The 21,017-nt window shown below is 39.6% G+C and overlaps 1 protein-coding gene across 3 annotated transcripts in view; it reads left to right on the top strand.

The window, feature by feature from the left end:
• The window catches only part of LOC132882011 (phospholipid phosphatase 3-like), a 32,163-nt gene extending 11,561 nt beyond the window's left edge, over positions 1 to 20,602 (top strand). Inside the window, exons 2-7 of one of the 3 annotated variants that reach the window (XR_009654100.1) lie at positions 2,370 to 2,527; positions 6,623 to 6,903; positions 11,462 to 11,519; positions 11,697 to 11,873; positions 15,978 to 16,348; positions 20,180 to 20,257. Coding sequence is in view for 2 of the 3 variants with exons in the window: in XM_060915185.1 (XP_060771168.1) it covers positions 2,370 to 2,527; positions 6,623 to 6,903; positions 11,462 to 11,519; positions 11,697 to 11,873; positions 15,978 to 16,097 (794 nt within the window). In the remaining variant the exon portion in view is untranslated. Of the gene's footprint in view, positions 1 to 2,369; positions 2,528 to 6,622; positions 6,904 to 11,461; positions 11,520 to 11,696; positions 11,874 to 15,977; positions 17,808 to 20,179 lie in introns of those variants that run through there. The other 2 variants (XM_060915195.1, XM_060915185.1) reach the window with 2 other exon arrangements.
• Positions 20,603 to 21,017: the final 415 nt, after the last annotated feature.

The following is a 21,017-nucleotide window of genomic DNA, read 5'->3' as shown; positions in this document are numbered from 1 at the left end:
CTGAGAATAACAGGAAACTGCTCACTAAACAGCTAAGACAAAAAAAAAGGACACAGATAAATAAGTCTGTGTGGTTTATACATTAATTTCCTGTAGCATCCAGAAAGTGTGACAATCAATCATGTGCTTCCTGGCTCCAGTGAATTCTGGGAAATGGAGTTGAAAATCTTGTAGTGCTTTATTTTTTTTTATTGCATGATGAGATGTACAAGTCTCATCTCAGCCGTGGCGTCTGTGATGTGATGTGATGTTGATCCAACCTTGCAAAGTGAAGTGATCTGGGTCCTTGATTAAAAAATAAATAAAAAAACCCATAAAAATGTAAAAAATAAATAAAAAAAATCCAGGTTTTTCTACTCATAAATTTGAGGGGCTTTTTTTATCTCAGCACTTTGGAGTTTTTTTTTTTTTGTCAAAAATTTGACTTCATAATCTCAGAGAATATCTGAGATTTTTCTTTTAAACATTTTTTAATTTAATCTTAGAAATTCTGATTTTTTTTTTTCGGAATATTGCACCATGCCACCACCACCACTTTTTTTTTTATTAATTATTATTTTTTTTTTACCCTAATATGTAGGGTTTTTTTTCTTTTTTGGTAAACCCATCAAGACATTTTGTTTATTCATGCATTTCAGTTCTGATGCTAATTGTTACTTTTATCAATCAATGGTTAATAATTAAATAAGATAAATATTAGTGCTGTCAAGCGATTAAAATATTTAATTGCGATTAATGTTGCGACAGTCGTAGTTAACTCACGATTAATCGCAATTTAATCGCACATTTTTGTCACATAAAAGACCATTGTAATTCTCTTATCAGCATAAAAAAGTGAATGGGCTTGCTTTGTATCAATGTTTTTTTTTTATTGCAAAGCCTAACACGTCTTGACACAGCCACTGCAAAGTAAAATCTAAGCCGAGCACCGGCGCGGGGCTAGCAAGAGAACCATGAGTGAAATGATCTACTGTTTGAGTTAGTCTACAACTCTAATCAGAGAGATAGGTTACACAGTGACGGTAGGCTTGACATGCTTGATTATAATATAAAGTACACTATTATATTAAGTTTAAGTTGTTCGCTGATAAATATTGCATTGAATCTGATCTTTACTGTTTCAGCTCACTTAACACATTTTGTACTTTTACACTTTCTGCCTGTTGATGCGTCGCGCTGTCCAATCAGAGGCGGCCAAATTTGCATATTACAGGAAGGATTTCTGGGATAGCATTGAGTTTACAGTTCAGAGGGATCTGGCTTCTTTAGACGCTGTCGTCTTAAAACTGAATAAATATTTAAAAAGATCCAAATTAGCCAGTCTTTTGAACGGCTCTTTTCAAAGAACGGATCACAAAGATGCGGATCCCATCAAAGAGCCATAAATCCCATCTCTACTAGTTTCAAAAGCTTATGAAAAACCTACATCATGTCACAGAGCGTTAATCTCGCAATAAAAAAATTATCGCCGTTAAAATTGAGTCAAGTTAACGCGTTAATAACGCGACATTTTGACAGCACTAATAAATATACATCTCTTATTTTACATAGCAAAGCGGAAGACAAAAAAATATATAAACACTAAAAACTCATAGACACCAAGAATCAAAGAAATGCTTAGCAAACTCTACCGTATATGCTGGTAATTAAACAGCTGATTCATGTTTAAATGCGATTCTATTAACGAATGAGTTCGAGACCTGGCTGTCATTTAATTTGTTGTATATTTCTGCTTCATTCTTTCAATTAAACACCTCAAAATTGTGTGATATGTGAACCCCCCCCCAAAAAAAAATGCTTACACGTAATGTGATTTTTCATGTATTTTTTGTTGTCGAATTTGTTTGTTTGACAGGCCTCCCTTTCCTGAGTGTTTAGCAATGGCTCTGGAAACATCCAAACTTGCTTTTAAGCTGAAGCCAGGAAACGTGGCACAGAGAGAGAGAGAGAGAATTGTATATTAGCTTTTTCTCTGGAGCCTTATCAAATTTCCCATCAGCATGTTTAACTTTTATTGCTTCAGCCCAGCCGATTTACGATCTGCTCGTAATTTCTATGAGCATTAAACTTCTTCCCTGTACTGCAGTAAACGCTCTGAGGCTGTATAACGCTCCTGCTAATGTTTCCCGCAGTAATTAACTCTGCTGTTGTGCTCTGGAGGATTGGTCCAGTGCTGAAGACGTTCCAGCTGTTTAGAGGAAAGACTCGGGGGGGGGGGGGGGGGGAATTGGGGAAATATTTAACAGATAAACAGATACTTTTTATAAAACGACTCCACAAATCCATATCTAACCTAGCAGATGTACATCAGCTACATTACTCCAGGTAAACTGAACCTAAACCTCTCCCTTCTTCCTGTCTCCTGTTAGCTGGTTTGCCGTTCCTGATCATCGAGTCCAGTGCTATCCGGCCGTACCGCCGCGGTTTCTACTGCAGCGATGACTCCATAAAATACCCAGCTAAAGATGGAGACACCATCAGTGATGGGGTTTTATCAGCTGTGGGCACGCTTATCGTCGTCATCTCAGTAGGTATCTTCATGTTAGGGTTTGGATGGTTGGGTTTGAATGGTTGTTATAGCGGAGTTGAGCAGATGAAGCAAAGCATGAAGCTTGATCAGAAACTGTTTCTATTTGAACTCTTTCTCTGAAATTAATTCGAGTTCATTGTTAAAGAAACCTGAGGAGTGTAGCGACTGGAAGGTAGTCAGTTTAAACTCTGAGAATTGCCCCCCCCCCCCCAAAAAAAAAAATTTACTTAATACTACATTTCTCAGGTATGTTGTTCAATTCTCACCCAAGCTACTTTGGATAAACACAACTTCCAGTCCACTTAAAGCTAGACGGCCTTTCGATTTCATAAAATCGGTGAAATTTAGTTCCCTCTGAAATGTGGTCATTGTGATATATGTTTATTTCTGTAATATCTCGCAAAATATCAGGCCGTTCTGTGGCTGGGAAGTTATTTGAGTGGATTAAAGCAAATAATGTGCATGAAATCGCTCGCTTTGCACAGTCAGGCAGACAGAGGAAGTCCATGTGTGTTCGCATGTGCAGGTTTACCTTTGCACACGCACTGACAGTTCCATCATTCTGTCACTAAACGAACAGCTGATCACACCGAGGTGCTCGCTGACCGCCGATATTTATTAGTTTGGTCCTGCGTTTCCTTTCCTTCATATATAACATAATGTCTTTTCTTCTCGCTTTCTGTTACCGTAGTCAGTCTTTCACGTTTCATTCGCACACTCGCGTCCTATATTTTTCATTCCTGTTTCAAATTTGTATCCCACAATGCCTTGCGCAAACGGAGAAAGCCTACCACGTCATGCATGATGGTAGTATCTTGAATTGAGTCATGGTGAAGCAGGAAAAAATAGTGGAGAATTTAGGGTCACAAATTCATTAATTGTTCTATTTTTAAAAAAACGAATAAAATTGGAAGTCTGTGATTTGAATTCAGTAGCTGTTGGTCACTAAACAAAAATAATCAGGTGTCGGGGAAAATTTTTTATGACCTACACTTAAAATCTGAAAGGCAGTATAGCTTTAATAAACTGTAACTGACTTTATAACATCAAAAATGCCAGACAGGGTTTTCCTGCTGTCGCTTATCAACTAGTTCAGTTCTATGTAACCTCAGTAGACTTGCTGTGTTTTCTTTTCTTTTGGCTTCATCTTGGATTTCTGGATCTGACCGTGTGTTGACAGACAGAAGACCCCCCTCATCTGGGCTGCTTTCCGAATTGTTTTTTTGTTTTCAAAGACCATTTTCATTTCCTCGAAAAGAGTCCATGTATTGCGGTCAATGGTGAGTTAACTCGTGTGAGGAATGTTCAGACGGACCCGTATAAGCCAGGTGTTTCCGTGCGAAAGGTCTGATGGAGGATCGCATTACAGCCTTCATCAAAATGAGAAACTGGGGAACCGATCCCAGATCAGCTCTAATACTCTGCGAGGCCTGAGACTTCAGACTGGAAACCAAACAGCATACCATCAGCGTGAGATTCTCCAGCTAACTCAGCGATTCTCTTTATTGAAACCAGCCACATCCCCCTGTTCTCCCTCGCACACTTTTCTCAGCTTAGCAGGGAGTAGACTTGGGAGGGAGGGAGCATTGAGCTGAGACATATGGTTTGAATTTTATAGATCAGTGAAGAAAATTATGTTTAAATGTGACTCGAATACCGAAAATTCTCTAAGTCGTCTGGACATGGTTGAAAAATTTGTGTGTCCCTGAACCACATATGGAATGATGAAGACTAATGTTAGGCAAACAGATGTACCCTATCAGTTTAAGCATTTTGTTTTGCCTGTTATCAAATACACTTGAGTTAATGAGCTTCCATCAGATTTTTCAATGTTATTTGTCCATATAATTGAAATATATAGAGGTTTTCGACCCACGTGACCGTTGCCATGTCAACAAGTAGCCGGCGCCATTTTGACGGTCACAAATATGGCGACTACCGGTAGCGATACACTGTTGATCATGACGAAGTCTCATTGTCGAGTATTTTATCCGGCCTAGATGACGCGAGTAAGAAGCGATATCACCAGAAAATCAATGATGCTGGTGTACGTGATCCGTACACGTTACCAGGCTATCTTTTTCTGGCTTTGCAGCGCAGGTGATCTTCCTGACCTGCAGTCAGGCGTGTGGGAAATACCAGGGAAAAAACATAAAAGAAAAAGGAGCGAGATGCAGAAAACACCTTCACTATCCAGTGATGTAGGGCATTTACAGGGTGAGCAGAGGGAGAGGTATTTGCAAAAATTGAGGTTAGCAGGCTTAGAGAACGACGTTTACCTGCTTCCACCAGGATTGTTCACTGACGTACGGAAGTACACCAAGCCCTCGTCTTTACCTGACTTTGGCCCACATGATCTGTATACCTATGTCGTTAAAAACCAGGCTGGGTAACATGCCTACATCAGTGGGTCATCCCTGGAGCCGGTAGTCGCCATCTTATTACAGCTAAGGTTTGTTCACATTTTCATTTACTTTCGGTCCTCAGGATAAGCAAAATGCTATTAAATGTCATTGAAATAACTTCTTAGTCTGTTGAGACATGGCCCGTTATAAATTTGCTGTTACCAGGCAATGACCAAGAACTGTATTATTAGGGTCGGTGTAGTTGTAGTAGTGCACTAGCAGCTAGCTGTTAGCACTAGCTAATGTCAACAACAGTAGCTGGTATGTTACTGTAGCAATGTTTACGTTCAGTCATTTGGATGACTGTTAAAACCTTTCAGTCTCAAGTTTTTCCTTTACTGTATTTACTAGTTTACTGAGCTAGCGCGCTCGGGCAGACACCAGGGCGTCACGTCACCTGTGACGTCACGTCGAAATCCTCTATACAATCTGTAAAAGTGTATTTCATACAGAGAGCTTTTCTACTTAGTGCAAGGACATCGCTTAATGCCATGCAGTTGCTAACATTTTTCAATCTGGATGCGGATCGATTTAGGCATAAATCGTTTGTATGGGTGTTTACACAATAAATTTGGTATTAATGACAGTTCCAAAGATTTGACAAACAACAACAAATTGAGTGGTTTCAAATCATATGATTTGCAAAGTAGTTACTGGCTTTTAATCATATGCAGACGATGCTGTGAAAATATAAAAGTGTATTCGATGGACACGAGTGTTTTACTTGGAAATCCACCACTCGTACTTTTCATCCAAGCTCCATCCAAGACATGGAGAACCAAAACGGTGACATAAATCTCTGTATATCGCTCGTGAGGAAATCATTGAGTGAGTTGTTTTGATAAATTTGGGGACTTTGTTTGTGAATGCGTTGATATAATAAGAAAATCACATGCTGGCTTGTAGATATGAAGTTTATCTTCTCGCGTTGAAAAACTTGCATTTTTCATATGAAATACATCACGGCTCTGAGCGACATATTTAAATAATATTGGCTGGCGTTGACTGGTTTATCAGATATATTCCATTCAGCTGGCATGATATTGAACGAGTCAAAGATGAGTAGCTGAATGTAACATATCTGATATACCATGAAAAAAGCCATTATTATTATTATTATTATTATTACTATTATTATACATACACATTACTTTCAGGTGTTCAACGCATCTTTTTCTTTCAAAATCTTCCATATTTAACAAAGTAAACCTGGTGGCCATGTTTGTTTCTTCACAGATTGTCACAGTTGCTCACTAGCATGGAAGTTTTACATCTCCGACGTGTGACATCATGTTATCTTGACAACCGTGCAATATCGTAAACCATAATCAATACTCATTCTCCACTGGGTTGAGTGACGTAATACACGTAGGATAAGCGATATGCTAACAATATTGCATGCCATCAAACCAAATGAATGAAACTTGCTAGAAGGGAATAGAACACGTGTTTATTTCATGGAAAAAGTGATGGATAATAATTCCTGATATTTCACTCCGATGATGTCACTCCCATATGAAGTTTATCTTCTCATTCTATTCACTCACTCGTGATATATACATTCACCACTCGAAGATCAACTTCATATCTTCACGCCACTGTGTAATATCCTCTACATACACACCACTTGCATTCAACTGACCTTTAACCCTTTTACCTCTTCACTTTGACTTTCCACAACATACAGATCACGATAGGCGAGATCTACCGGATCCACTTCCTTCATGAGGGCTCCAATGCTTTTGTCAGGAACCCCTACTTATCAGCCCTCTACAAGCAGGTTGGGGTTTTCCTCTTCGGCTGTGCCATCAGCCAGTCCTTCACAGACATTGCCAAGGTGTCCGTGGGCCGCTTGCGTCCTCACTTCCTGGATGTGTGCAGGCCCGATTTCACCCGGATTAACTGCTCGCTGGGTTACATCACTGAGTACATGTGCACAGGGGACGATAGCAGGATTCAAGAGGCGAGGTAGGACACAAGCAGCATGAACAGACCATGCTGCATGTCTCAATACATGTAATGTCATGTACAGTGGTGCTTGAAAGTTTGTGAACCCTTTAGAATTTTCTATATTTCTGCATAAATATGACCTAAAACAAGATCAGATTTTCACACAAGTCCTAAAAGTAGATCAAGTCAAGTCAACTTTATTGTCAAATATGCTATACATGCTTGACATACAGCACAGATGAAATTACAGTCCTCTCTGACCCACGGTGCAAACAGGCAATGCAATAAATAAAAAAAAATGGAATAATTGAATAAACAATGTTATATGTTATTGTTATTAAAGAGAACCCAGTTAAACAAATGAGACAAAAACATTATACTTGGTCATTTATTTATTGAAGCCCTGTGATGACCTGGCGACTTGTCCAGGGTGTACCCCGCCTTTCGCCCGTAGTCAGCTGGGATAGGCTCCAGCTTGCCTGCGACCCTGTAGAACAGGATAAAGTGGCTAGAGATAATGAGATGAGATTTATTTAGTGAGGAAAATGATCCAATATTACATATCTGTGAGTGGCAAAAGTATGTGAACTTTTGCTTTCAGTATCTGGTGTGACCCCCTTGTGCAGCAATAACTGCAACTAAACATTTCTGGTAACTGTTGATCAGTCCTGCATACTGGCTTGGAGGAATTTTAGCCCATTCCTCCATACAGAACAGCTTCAACTCTGGGATGTTGGGTTTCCTCACATGAACTGCTCGCTTCAGGTCCTTCCACAACATTTCCATTGGATTAAGGTCAGGACTTTGACTTGGCCATTCCAAAACATGAACTTTATTCTTCTTTAACCATTCTTTGGTAGAACGACTTCAAATCAAATCAAATCAAGTTTATTTGTACAGCTTGTGTGCTTAGGGTCATTGTCTTGCTGCATGACCCACCTTCTATTGAGATTCAGTTCATGGACAGATGTCCTGACATTTTCCTTTAGAATTCACTGGTATAATTAAGAATTCATTGTTCCATCAGTGATAGCAAGCCGTCCTGGCCCAGATGCAGCAAAACAGGCCCAAACCATGATACTACCACCACCATGTTTCACAGATGGGATAAGGTTCTTATGCTGGAATGCAGTGTTTTCCTTTCTCCAAACATAACGCTTCTCATTGAAACCAAAAAGTTCTATTTTGGTCTCATCCATCCACAAAACATTTTTCCAATAGCATTCTGGCTCGTCCATGTGATCTTTTGCAAAGTGCAGACGAGCAGCAATGTTCTTTTTGGAGAGCAGTGGCTTTCTCCTTGCAACCCTGCCATGCACACCATTGCTGTTCAGTGTTTTCCTGATGGTGGACTCATGAACCCTAACATTAGCCAATGTGATAGAGGCCTTCAGTTGCTTAGAAGTTACCCTGGGGTCCTTTGTGACCTCGCTGACTATTACACGCCTTGCTCTTGGAGTGATCTTTGTTGGTCGACCACTCCTGGGGAGGGTAACAATGGTCTTGAATTTCCTCCATTTGTACACAATCTGTCTGACTGTGGATTGGTGGAGTCCAAACTCTCTAGAGATGGTTTTGTAACCTTTTCCAGCCTGATGAGCATCAACAACGCTTTTTGTGAGGTCCTCAGAAATCTCCTTTGTTCATGTCATGATACGCTTCCACAAACATGTGTTGTGAAGATCAGACTTTGATAGATCCCTGTTCTTTAAATAAAACAGGGTGTCCACTCACACCTGATCGTCATCCCATTGATTGAAAACACCTGACTCTAATTTCACCTTCAAATTAACTGCTAATCCTAGAGGTTCACATACTATTGCCACTCACAGATATGTAATATTGGATCATTTTCCTCAATAAACAAATGAACAAGTATAATATTTTTGTCTCATTTGTTTAACTGGGTTCTCTTTATCTACTTTTAGGACTTGTGTGAAAATCTGATGTTGTTTTAGGTCCTATTTATGCAGAAATATAGAAAATTCTGAAGGGTTCAAAAACTTTCAAGCACCACTGTAATGTTTATATTTGAACTTGGTATGGGAAGATGAACACAATAAAATACAGTATAACTGAAAGAAATGTAACTTGTATCAGAGTTAATATCCAAGGTTGTCTAATGAAAGCTGGTTTTGATGAACCAGAAATATAAATGTAAACGATCTTCATTACTGTCCTTCTAGTTAGTAACCAGTGTATTTTCTAACTGTATTTGTAGTTACATAAGGATATTAGTATGTTCCCCTTTAATCTGATAACAGAGCCGTATTATCCAGGCTAATGCCTTTCAGCAAACTTATGGATGTGCAAAAGTGCACCAGTTAGCATTATAACGGTCCACCAACCTAATGCTCTCTCAGAGAGACAAAAGAGTTATTACTTCCTCTCACATTGTGAGTAAGAAGAAAAAAAGTTGGTACATAGTGTCTTGCAAAAGTATTCATCCCCCTTGGTGTTTGTCCTGTTTTGTCACATTACAAGGTGGAATTAAAATGGATTTTTGGAGGTTTAGCACCATTTGATTTACACAACATGCATACAACTTTAAAGGTGCAAATTGTTGTTTTATTGTAACACAAACAATAATTCAGATGAAAAAAAAAAACAGAAATATGGAGTGTGCATCGGTATTCACCACCTTTCACATGAAACCCCTAAATAAGAGCTGCTCTAAACAATTCACTTCATAAGTCACATAATCAGTTGATTAAAATCCACTTGTGTGCAATCAAAGTGTCACATGATCTGTCACATGATGTCTGTATAAATCAACCTGTTCTGGAAGGACCCTGACTCTGCAACACTACTAAGCAAGCAACATGAGAACCAAGGAGCCTCCAAACAGGTCAGAGACAAAGTTGTGGAGAAGTATAGATCAGGGTTGGGTTATAAAAATATCCCAAACTTTGAATATGCCAGGGAGCACCATTAAATGCATTATAGCAAAATGGAAAGAATATGTCACCACCACAAACCTGACAAGAGAAGGTCCTGCTCACCAAAACTCTTATGCCGCTTTTCCACTACAAACGCGGCTGAGTTGGGCTGAGCCGTGCCGTGCTGAGTCTGGCTGAGTGGGGCTGTTGGAGTTGCATTTCGACTACAACCGCGCTGAACCGTGCTGGCTGGAAGTGGGTGGACACATTGGGTGGAGTTAGCGAAAGTGGGTGGACGTCACGTGATGTCGTTAGGCGGAGCAAACAGTGACATCAGTGATCTTTTAAGCGGTAGTCTCATGACCCGGAGAGTAAACAATAAACATAGAGTTGTTAGTGTTGCTGGTCTTGGTGCTGTGGCTTGTTGTCACCGACAACGCCAACAGATACTGGCAAGAGCGTATAGATGAGGCGAGGCGCATAAGGCTTCAGAAATTCTCGTAATTCTTCTTCTTCCGGGTTTACGGTGTTTACAGATCCCAGCGTGCTCGCGGGGCGTGTGTGGGCATGTGAGGACACTCCTCCTCACCAGTCAGTGCACAGGGGAGTGTCTCCTCACGCCCCTAGCCCCACTCGGCTCGGTTTGGCTCGCTTCAGCCCTACTCCAAAACCGTGCGAGTTTTGGGTGCTAAGCAGGGCTGAAGCGAGCTGAGTCGTGCTGCTCTGAGGTAGTCGAAACGTGAGCCGTGTTGGGCTGAAGTGAGCTGAAAAAGGGTAGTGGAAAAGGGCCATTAGACTGGGCAAGGAGGGCATTAATCAGACTTGCAACAAAGACACCAAAGATAACACTGAAGGAGCTGCAAAGATCTACTGTACACTGGAGATGGGAGTATCTGTCCATAGGACCACTTTAAGCCATACACTCCACAGAGTGGGTGTGGTTTTATGGAAGCATGGCCAGAAAAAAAAAAGTCAGTAAGAAAACATGTTTGGAGTTTGCTCAGCAGCATGTGGCAGACTCCCCAAACACATGGAAGAAGATTCTCTGGTCAGAGGAGACTAAAATTGAACTTTTTGGCCATCATGGGAAATGCCATGTGTGGTGCAAACCCAACACACTGAGAACACCAGAGTGAAGCATGGTGGTGCCAGCATCATGCTGTGGGGATGTTTTTCATCTGCAAGGACAGGAAAGCTGGTCAGGCCTGAAGGAATTTAACTTATGAAAACTTATAAGTTTTTTATTTATTTAAAATTCTATTTTATGTTGTACAGTGTGTCTCTTTTTGCATGGCTGATTCAACAAAACAATTTCCTAGCTTGGGATCTGGCTATCTATCTGGACTAGCTCTTATCTAGGGGTTTCATATGAAAGGGGGTGAATACCTATACACATTCCAGCTTTGTTTTTTCATCTTAATTATTGTTTGTGTCACAATAAAACAACAATTTTCACCTTTAAAGTGGTAGGCATGTTGTGTAAATCAAATGGTGCTAACCCCCCAAAAATCCATTTTAATTCCAGCTTGTAATGTGACAAAACGGGTGAATACTTTTGCAAGACACTGTACATTCATTCAGTCTTTCACATTTTCTCTCAAATGACTGCGCTTTGTTTCCTCTGTACATTTGACATAAATCCATATTTCAGTGTTGACAAAGCCCTTAATCCTCTCTCTCTCTCTCTCTCTTTACAGGAAGTCCTTTTTCTCAGGCCACGCCTCTTTCTCCATGTACACCATGCTCTATTTGGCTGTAAGCACCTCAAATTTTTTGTAAGAATTGAGTAACTTTAAATTGTACTCCACACTGACGACAAAAAAAAAAAAACAGATTAAAAAAAAAAAAAAAACTAAAAAACTTAACTCCTCCTGGAGGCATGTGAGCATTCTGTAGTGTGTACTAAGTCCAGTGTGATGTGTGTTTGTGTAGCTGTACCTGCAGTCGAGGTTTACCTGGGAAGGAGCACGACTGATACGGCCTCTGGTGCAGTTCACACTCCTCATGATGGCTTTCTACACCGGTTTATCACGGGTCTCTGATCACAAGCACCACCCCACTGATGTGCTGACGGGTTTTGCACAGGGAGCCCTGGTGGCTTACTGTATTGTAAGGACACACACACACACACACACACACACACTTGTCTTACTACCCTTGTGAAAATCTTTTGGAAGAATTACAACCAAACAGAAACCATTTGCCTTTTTTAGTCAAGTCACTTTTATTTGTATAGTGCGTTTAACAATGGACATTGTTGCAAAGCAGATTTACAGAAAAATATACATTTTAAACATATAAATTTGTCCCTAATGAGCAAGCCTGAGGTAACAGTGTTGAGGAAAAACTCCCTCAGGCAACATGAGGAAGAAACCTCGAGAGGAACCAGACTCAAAATGGAACCCATCCTCATCTGGGTGATGGGTCAGTCCATGAAATGGGGTTACCAAAATGTGACATAGAGGGAGTCACTTAAAACAATTTACAACTGAAAACAACTTTTATTTCCATGAAGCATTGACCATATAAGAAAATATAACATAGTTGTTAAGATAACTCCTGCTCTACAATGTATGATCTCATCTCATTATCTCTAGCTGCTTTATCCTTCTACAGGGTCGCAGGCAAGCTGGAGCCTATCCCAGCTGACTACGGGCGAAAGGCGGGGTACACCCTGGACAAGTCACCAGGTCATCACAAGGCTGACACATAGACACAGACAACCATTCACACTCACATTCACACCTACGGTCAATTTAGAGCCACCAGTTAACCTAACCTGCATGTCTTTGGACTGTGGGGGAAACCGGAGCACCCGGAGGAAACCCACGCGGACACGGGGAGAACATGCAAACTCCACACAGAAAGGCCCTCGCCGGCCCCGGGGCTCGAACCCAGGACCTTCTTGCTGTGAGGCGACAGCGCTAACCACTACACCACCGTGCCGCCACAATCTATGATAAAATCCATAAATATTTACCCGGTTGCTAATGTAACAAGGACACGAACAAGCTTTTAAAAATAAAGGAAAAATATTGATAAAATCAATTTTTTGCTTTTATTTGCTTACTTTAAACATTAACACTGAATAAGAATTCATTAGAAATATTAGTTCAACATCATAAACACTGAAAATATGAAATACCAGTATTTCACAAACTTCATAAAATCTCTTTAAGATTTGAACAATAACAACAGTCATTAACAGGAAACAGTTTCATCCTATATGGGGTAAATGAGATTATTGAATTCATTACTTTAGTCACACTTATATCTGCACTTCTCTAGAACACGTGTTGTGGTGTGTGAGATCCTGCAAGAAGTTCACACACAATCTAGTTCAGCTGACCTAGATTGAGTAAATAGGTCTCGCAGGTTGTGAACGAACCAGGAAATGAGTGGACGCTAAGTTAGGATGTGAGAAAAAACATCGATAATTTCTTTTATTGCCATTTGTTTAAATTTCTTTCTACCTACATCGTTTTATAGTATATTCTTCTTTATATTAAAAACATCAATCATGATTTCAACTCGTTTTATCATTTTTTATAAGCCTGGTTTCTAACGTAACACGGTAGGACACCACAATGTTACGTTCACAACCTATTTTTAGTGGATGAATTCGAAGGTAAATAGTTTATAGAACCTTCTTAACTTTATTATGTGAGTGTAAAACTAAATTGCAAGTACCATGAAACTAATTTTATTGAAATTCTCAGAAAGTAATGAAGGTTTATTTAAGCTCAAAGTCAGCAAATATTCCATGTCACAAAAAACGTGTCATCCGTGTCCAGTCACAGGGGAAGAAAATGTTTCACATTTCTTTATTTCAAAAGAAAAGTTCATTTTTTTATTTATTTTATTTCTTCAAACAATATTTATGGATAAGCTGCTAAATATTTTTTTAAATCATGGAAATTAAAGATGAAATGATTATGTAAACCCGGACCAATGAAAAGTAACATCATTTCATGGACTGACCCAGATAACAGATAACGTGATTATATAACTCGCTTTTATAACTGTGTCCTGGAGGAAGCCATGGCCTAATTGTTAGAGAAGCAGCTTTGAGACCAAAAGGTTGCTGGCTCAAGTCCCTGGACCAGCAGGAATGGCTGAAGTGCCCTCCTTGAGCACGGCACCTACTGTAACTTCCAACTGCTCCCCAGGCTGCTCCGTGTGTGTTGTACATCGCTCTGGATAAGAGCGTCTGCTAAATCCCTGTAACGTAATGTAACGTAACATAATGTAATGTCTATGGTCAAAAGGTGCAATTGCGTAAAATTCATTAAAAAAGGCATGTCTGTCACGGGGACCAGCAAGTATTCCTGCCTTTGTTGGGACCATTAGTCTACATCAAGATTAAAAAAATATGCCACTGTGGAATTTGAGTTATTATAATTCATTAATATACTAATCAAATAGATTAACATTGATGGCAGATAGATATTTTTCAGACAAATATTTTATCTCAATTCTTGTACAAATTGGAAATGTTTGTGAATCATTTGTTCACACATTTTTACACCTTTTATGCCTCTGCCACTAGGTATTGTGTTTCCAGGTTGTCTGTCTGAGATTCTCATTAGTGCAGTATCTAAACAACAATACCTAAACAAGCTTCCATTATCTCTAACCGTTAATCCTGTACAGGGTCGCAGGCAAGCTGGAGCCTATCCCAGCTGACTATGGGCGAGAAGTGGGGTACACCCTGGACAAGTCGCCAGGTCATCACAGGGTTGACATATAGAGACAAAACAGCCATTCACACTCGCACCTATGGTCAATTTAGAGCCACCAATTAGCCTAACCTGCATGTCTTTGGACTGTGGGGGAAACCAGAGCACCCAGAGGAAACCCATGCAGACACGGGGAGAACATGCAAACTCCGCACAGAAAGGCCCCCGTTGGCCACTTGGCTCGAACCCAGAACCTTCTTGCTGTGAGGCAACAGTGCTAACCACTACACCACCATGCCACCAGGGTAGCTAAGCAATACTGAAACAACAATATCTAAACAACAACATCTAAACAAAACTATCTAAACAACAATATCTAAACAAGTGTTATCGAAACACCAATATCTAAACACCAATATTTAACAACAATATAAGAACAACAACAATTTTATTCATCACATGCTTGTCAAATTCCTCTCTGGATTTAACCCATCTGAAGCAGTGAACACAAATATGCACACACACACATACCCAGAGCAGTGGGCAGCCATGCTAACAGCACCCAGGGAGCAGTTGGGAGTTAGGTGCCTCGCTTAAGGGGACCTCAGCCGAAGGCCGTCCCATATTAACCTAACCACATGTCTTTGAACTGTGGGGGAAACCAGAGCACCCAGTGAAAACCCAGACAGACACGGGGAGAACATGCAAACTCCGCACAGAAAGGCCCCCGCCAGCCATTGGGCTTGAACCCAGAACCTTCTTGCTGTGAGGTGACTGTGCTAACCACTACTACTACTACTCATAATAATAATGGTGTTATCTAAACAGTATTTAAACAAGTGTTATCTAAACACCAATATCTAAGCAAAAATATCAAAGCAACAAAATCTAAACAAGTGATATCTAAACATCTACACAATAAGTGATATCTAAACAATAATATCTAAACAATATCTAAGCACAGTGTTCTCTAAACAACAACATCTAAACAATACCTAAACAACAACATCTAAACACCAAGTGAATGAGTGTTTGTCGGTTTTAGATGGAATTATCATCATTGTCACCAGCAGATGAACTGATTTGATTTCAGAATCCAAACAGAGTCAAATGTCTGAAATAGATTTTCTTCAACAGCTTCCTTCCTGTTTGAAATACATTTTAAGGGGAGTTCAGAGTGGGAAAGATGAAGGAATAAATGTGTTTGCAGCAGATGGATTGACTCCAGTGACACTATTGGTGTTGATTTCTACTTGTTTTCTGAATTGTGTTTATAGATTATACAGTATCTATCATATAAATAGTAAGCCTTGTACAATTGAAACTTGGTGTTTACTACAGTTGTATTTAACGCCTGATAAATACCTTATACAGACACAGTAGGATGGATGGATAGATAGATAGAGATCTTCATTCATACAGTGATAAACTGACGGATCACACACTCTCACTCACTAACACAATTTTCCCTGTTCCTCTGAGTAGCTCCAATAATCATTTTTGCTCTGTTTTTTTTTTTTTTTTAATTTCCCAGGCATTCTATGTGTCTGACCTGTTTAAGTTAAAGGACAGAGGCTCTTCCCTTCCACCCACTCAGATAAAGAAAGACCTCCTAACCACTGTGGAACGGAACAACCACCTCACTTTAGCGTGACTTTAACAGCCAAGGATACGCTGAGGTGTCCGGTGCACACGGACTGGAGTGGTCACTGGGCGAGCACTGGCTTTGCCCATCAGCAGACTGGCCAACACTGGACAGATGTAAACCACATGTGAATCTTAATGTGCCAATTTGGTGGCATGTTGGAATTCAGGCCTACGACGCTAACTGTTCGACCTGTGAGGCTGTTCCAGAGCTGCAACACTAATCCAAAGGAGCCTCGTGTTTATTTCTTCAACTGAATCGTGAGTCTCGACAACTCGAATGGACAGCTAAGCTATTTCTGAGAAGACATGGTTGTTTAACCTGAAGTGAAACAAATTCCTCACCCAGGGGGAAGGATTTTTAATGGAATTGCTACATGGTAGACTGTGAATATTATTTGAGAATGTAGCACAATATTCAAACCTACACTTGAATATTCAGTAAATTATATATTTTTTAAAAAAGCAGCCCTGAACCACATGTCTGGGGAAAAATATTGATGTTATGCAGTTATTGTGACTTAATATCTCGTTATTTCAAGATGTCATTATTCAGACTTATTATTTTAAGTTTCTGACTGCAAAGCTGAATTCTGGGCAACAGTGTTCCATTTCTATTGCTGTTGGAGTTTCGAGATGTTTCTTGTGTGTAAATGTTTTGCCAAGATAAAAAGCATTCCGCATTTTGCGATTCCGGAGATTGTCGAAGCAAGTGAGCAACAATATCACGTGACCATCGTGGGGCATGTTTGAGCTACTTTTCTGCTCGCCCTCCAGCAGAAAAGAAAACTGCAAATAGAGCAAGGTTAGATAATGTGTCATTTTTCTGACAGATGACTAAATAATTCTAGCTAGCACTTAGCTATCTTAGCCTTCGAATGCATGGACTCAACTCCACGGTAGCATGTATGAAGTCTAATATTTTGATCTTACAGAGAAAGAAACGATATCGCAAAAGCAGTAACTGAGAAAAGATATAAATATTTGTGTTTTGTTTCACAGCTCTATTCGCAAATGTCAACCACAAATTACATCCCTGCAACTCAAAACTCTCTGAGGTCGATGCAGAGTCATGAAGTTTTCTGCGAGTTGCCATCTTGGTGCGACACAGTTCCATAGTTATGCTAATTAGTTAAAGCTCTTTTCCGTAGGGCCGTACTGTTTACCTCAAGAGGGAGGAAAACGGTCCCAAAACAGAGAAAAATGACCCTCTGGACATCAAAATCACCACATCCTGTTCGTCCACATGATATTGTTCTTGGGAGACAGAGGAAAATGTCACACAATAAAAAAAAAAAAAATTAATTTCACATGACTTTGCAGTCAGCACCTTTTAATTATTTCAAGATACACTCACTGAACAGTTTATTAGGAACCCATTTACATTTGTGCATTCATGCAAATATCTAATCATGAGGCAGCAGCTCAGTGCATGTAGGTGAGGGTCAAGAGTGTCCGTTAATATGAGGATCAAACATCAAATTGGGGGAAAATGTGAGCTTGGTGATTTTGACCATGGCATTATTCTTAGTCCCAGATTTGAGTATTTCAGAAACTGCTGATTCTCCAGGGATTTTCAAAGATAACTGTCTCTAGACTTCATGCGTCATATGTTTAAATGAGCCACATTCCTCAGTTTATCAATTTTCCACACACCGTTCTGTTTCCTCATTCAAACGAGTCTCATACGACGGCGTATTAGGGTAATTGTAGGTCCAAAAAAAAAAAAAATGGATGAGGTGGGGGGGGGGGGGGAATATTCTGAGAAAAATTTGTGAAAATTTGCAACTCAAAAATTCCAAGATTTAAAAAAAATACAGCAATTTACAAAAAAAAAAAATCTATCAACCTTCCTGCCTGCAGTGCATTCTGGGAAATGTAGTTGAAACTTTCTCAACCCTTTATTCTTTTATATTGCACAATTGAGGAGGAAAGACTGCATTTCCTATAACTCTCGGCTCATCTCAGAAGAACCCAAACACTGAAAGTAACAGCAAACTTCTCTTGGACAATAATTATACATTTATAAACAGCTAAGACAAGTAAACTTGTTTGGTTCATGCATTAATTTCTTGTTGCATCCAGGAAGCACAACAATCAATCACATGCTTACCGGCTGCACTGCATTCTGGGAAATGTAGTTGAAAATCTAAAGCTCTTTATTCTTTATATTTCGTGATTGAGGTGAAGAGACTGCCCTTCCTGTAACTCTTGGCTCGGCCTGTAGTTACAGTCTGTGGTGTGATGACATTGATCCAACCTTGCAAAGTGAAGCACACTGGTTCGTTGACCAAAAAAAAAAAATTTTCTACAAGTTTTTTTTTTCTTCTAAATTTGCGACTTTTATATTTTTTTTCTCAGAATATTACCCAGGCCTCCATCCCATTTTTTGACTTACTTTTTAGCCCTAATATGCAGTCATTGTTTCAAGTCATAGTTACAGTCTAACAATATATAAATAGAGGATGTTACACAGTTGTCCGAAGAGACAAAGTTTATCTTCGAGTGGTGAACATATTCATGATTGTGCGAAGCGAGCTAGTAAAGTATTTTTCAACACAAGAAGATAAACTTCATATGTTCGTGCCACCGTGTAATGTTCTTTATATTATATGGGACACATCTACAAAAAAAATTTAAGTTAATCAAAAGAATTTTAATTTTGAATTGGCTCGCCATTTCTACAATGCATTTCTAGTCAGCGGGAAAACACTGGAAGTGGCATCATCGGAGTGAAATGTTGGGAATTGTGTCACTCAGATGCGCGATGTACGGTATTTCATATGAAAAATGTGAGGTTTTCAACACGAAAAGATAAACTTCATATCTTCAAGCCAACCTTGTGATTTTCTTTTTATTATATATAGACACAAACAAAAAGTCCCCAAATTTATCAAACAATTAATCGATTTCCTCACAAGTGTGACAGAGATTTGTGTCACAGTTTTGGTTCTCCATGACATTTTTCGGATGAAAAATATCAGTGGTGTATTTCCCAGTAAAACACTCGTGTCCATATATAATGAATATTGTTATAACATGAAAAAATTCTTGTTATAGTGCAATACGTTTGTATGTCATTATAACATGAAAATATCTTATGACAATAAACCTTGTTATAATGTGATACTGGGCGGCACGGTGGTGTAGTGGTTAGCGCTGTCGCCTCACAGCAAGAAGGTCCTGGGTTCGAGCCCCGTGGCCGGCGAGGGCCTTTCTGTGCGGAGTTTGCATGTTCTCCCCGTGTCCGCGTGGGTTTCCTCCGGGTGCTCCGGTTTCCCCCACAGTCCAAAGACATGCAGGTTAGGTTAACTGGTGACTCTAAATTGACCGTAGGTGTGAATGTGAGTGTGAATGGTTGTCTGTGTCTATGTGTCAGCCCTGTGATGACCTGGCGACTTGTCCAGGGTGTACCCCGCCTTTCACCCGTAGTCAGCTGGGATAGGCTCCAGCTTGCCTGCGACCCTGTAGAACAGGATAAAGCGGCTAGAGATAATGAGATAATGTGATACTGATCAATTTTTCTTTTTCTGGCATGGTAGCAATATGCTCCCATAGAAAAAGACTACAAAGAAAAACCACGAAGTAAGCAGTAGTCCTGTGAGGGGAGACACCTTGTTAATGAGAGAGGTTAAAGGAGAGTGGACAGACTTGTTCAAACTGACAGGAAGGGTACAGGAACCCAAGTAATCACTTTTTACAACAGTTAAGAACAGAAAAGAATCTCCGAGTTAGCATCAGTATTAGAATGGGGTTCCTAATAATTTGGACATTGAGTGTACTTTATCAGAAAATTGGTCAAAAATAATGAGAGACTAAGTTTTTTTTATATATATATATATATATATATATATATATATATATATATATATATATATATATAAATAATCCTGTGGTTCAGGGCTTTGGCTGATTCTAAGTAATGGTACTAGACAGATATAGCAGACTGATTTTGGTCAGGAATATTGTGATATCAGATAGGATTAGACGTATATTTTATTGCTGTGTGTATTATTGCCAATCTGAAGCACATTATTGTCCATTGGCAGGTTCTCAGAACTTATAATAAGATTTGCAGGGGTTTGTTTTCAGATCTCTTTCATACTGGGTGCCATCATCACCACCACCACCATCCTCATCACCATCACTACCACCACCATCACAAGTGCCTCTTTCTGAGTGAATTATTCCTTAAATAGTGTTGATTTTCTATTGAGGTGTTTGACATGAGCGGGGTTTCAATCTGCTGGTTTAAGATGGGTCCCGACAAAAAGAAACACCGTTCCTGTATTATTTAGTCTTCTTTTACTCAATGTATGTACTGAATGAAGTATACGAGACTCTTAGTGTCAGAGACCAATATAAATGTGTCTCAGTGAAACGTTTATGGCTGGAAACCTACACTTTTAAAAAATAAATGTTTTAAATATATATTTTTGTGTAATCAAAAAGACTGTGGAAACATGTCGTGATACCACTTGATGAATAAAGGTGCATTATGACTGAAAAGTTCAATAAAAATGTGATGTGTACTATTGATCTATTTAATCACTGGAATTAATGACACTATTAACCATGGTCCTGTCTGTCATAGAGGGGTATTTTTATTACGTTTTTTTCCATCTCTGCTTTGTGCCCCATCTCTATGGAAACAGCATTTTTGTATCAGGTTTTTTAAAAAATGGCCAACTTTTAAAACTGTTTTTCAATGTTGTCTCATCTCATTATCTCTAGCTGCTTTATCCTTCTACAGGGTCGCAGGCAAGCTGGAACCTATCCCAGCTGACTACGGGCGAAAGGCGGGGTATACCCTGGACAAGTCGCCAGGTCATCACAGGGCTGACACATAGACACAGACAACCATTCACACTCACATTCACACCTACGGTCAATTTAGAGTCACCAGTTAACCTAACCTGCATGTCTTTGG

The sequence above is a fragment of the Neoarius graeffei genome, chromosome 1 (genome assembly GCF_027579695.1).
Source record: "Neoarius graeffei isolate fNeoGra1 chromosome 1, fNeoGra1.pri, whole genome shotgun sequence".
In the NCBI taxonomy this organism is placed as follows: Eukaryota; Metazoa; Chordata; class Actinopteri; order Siluriformes; family Ariidae; genus Neoarius; species Neoarius graeffei.
Note: the sequence above shows the minus strand (reverse complement) of the source record. Positions and strands in the feature narration are given on the sequence as shown.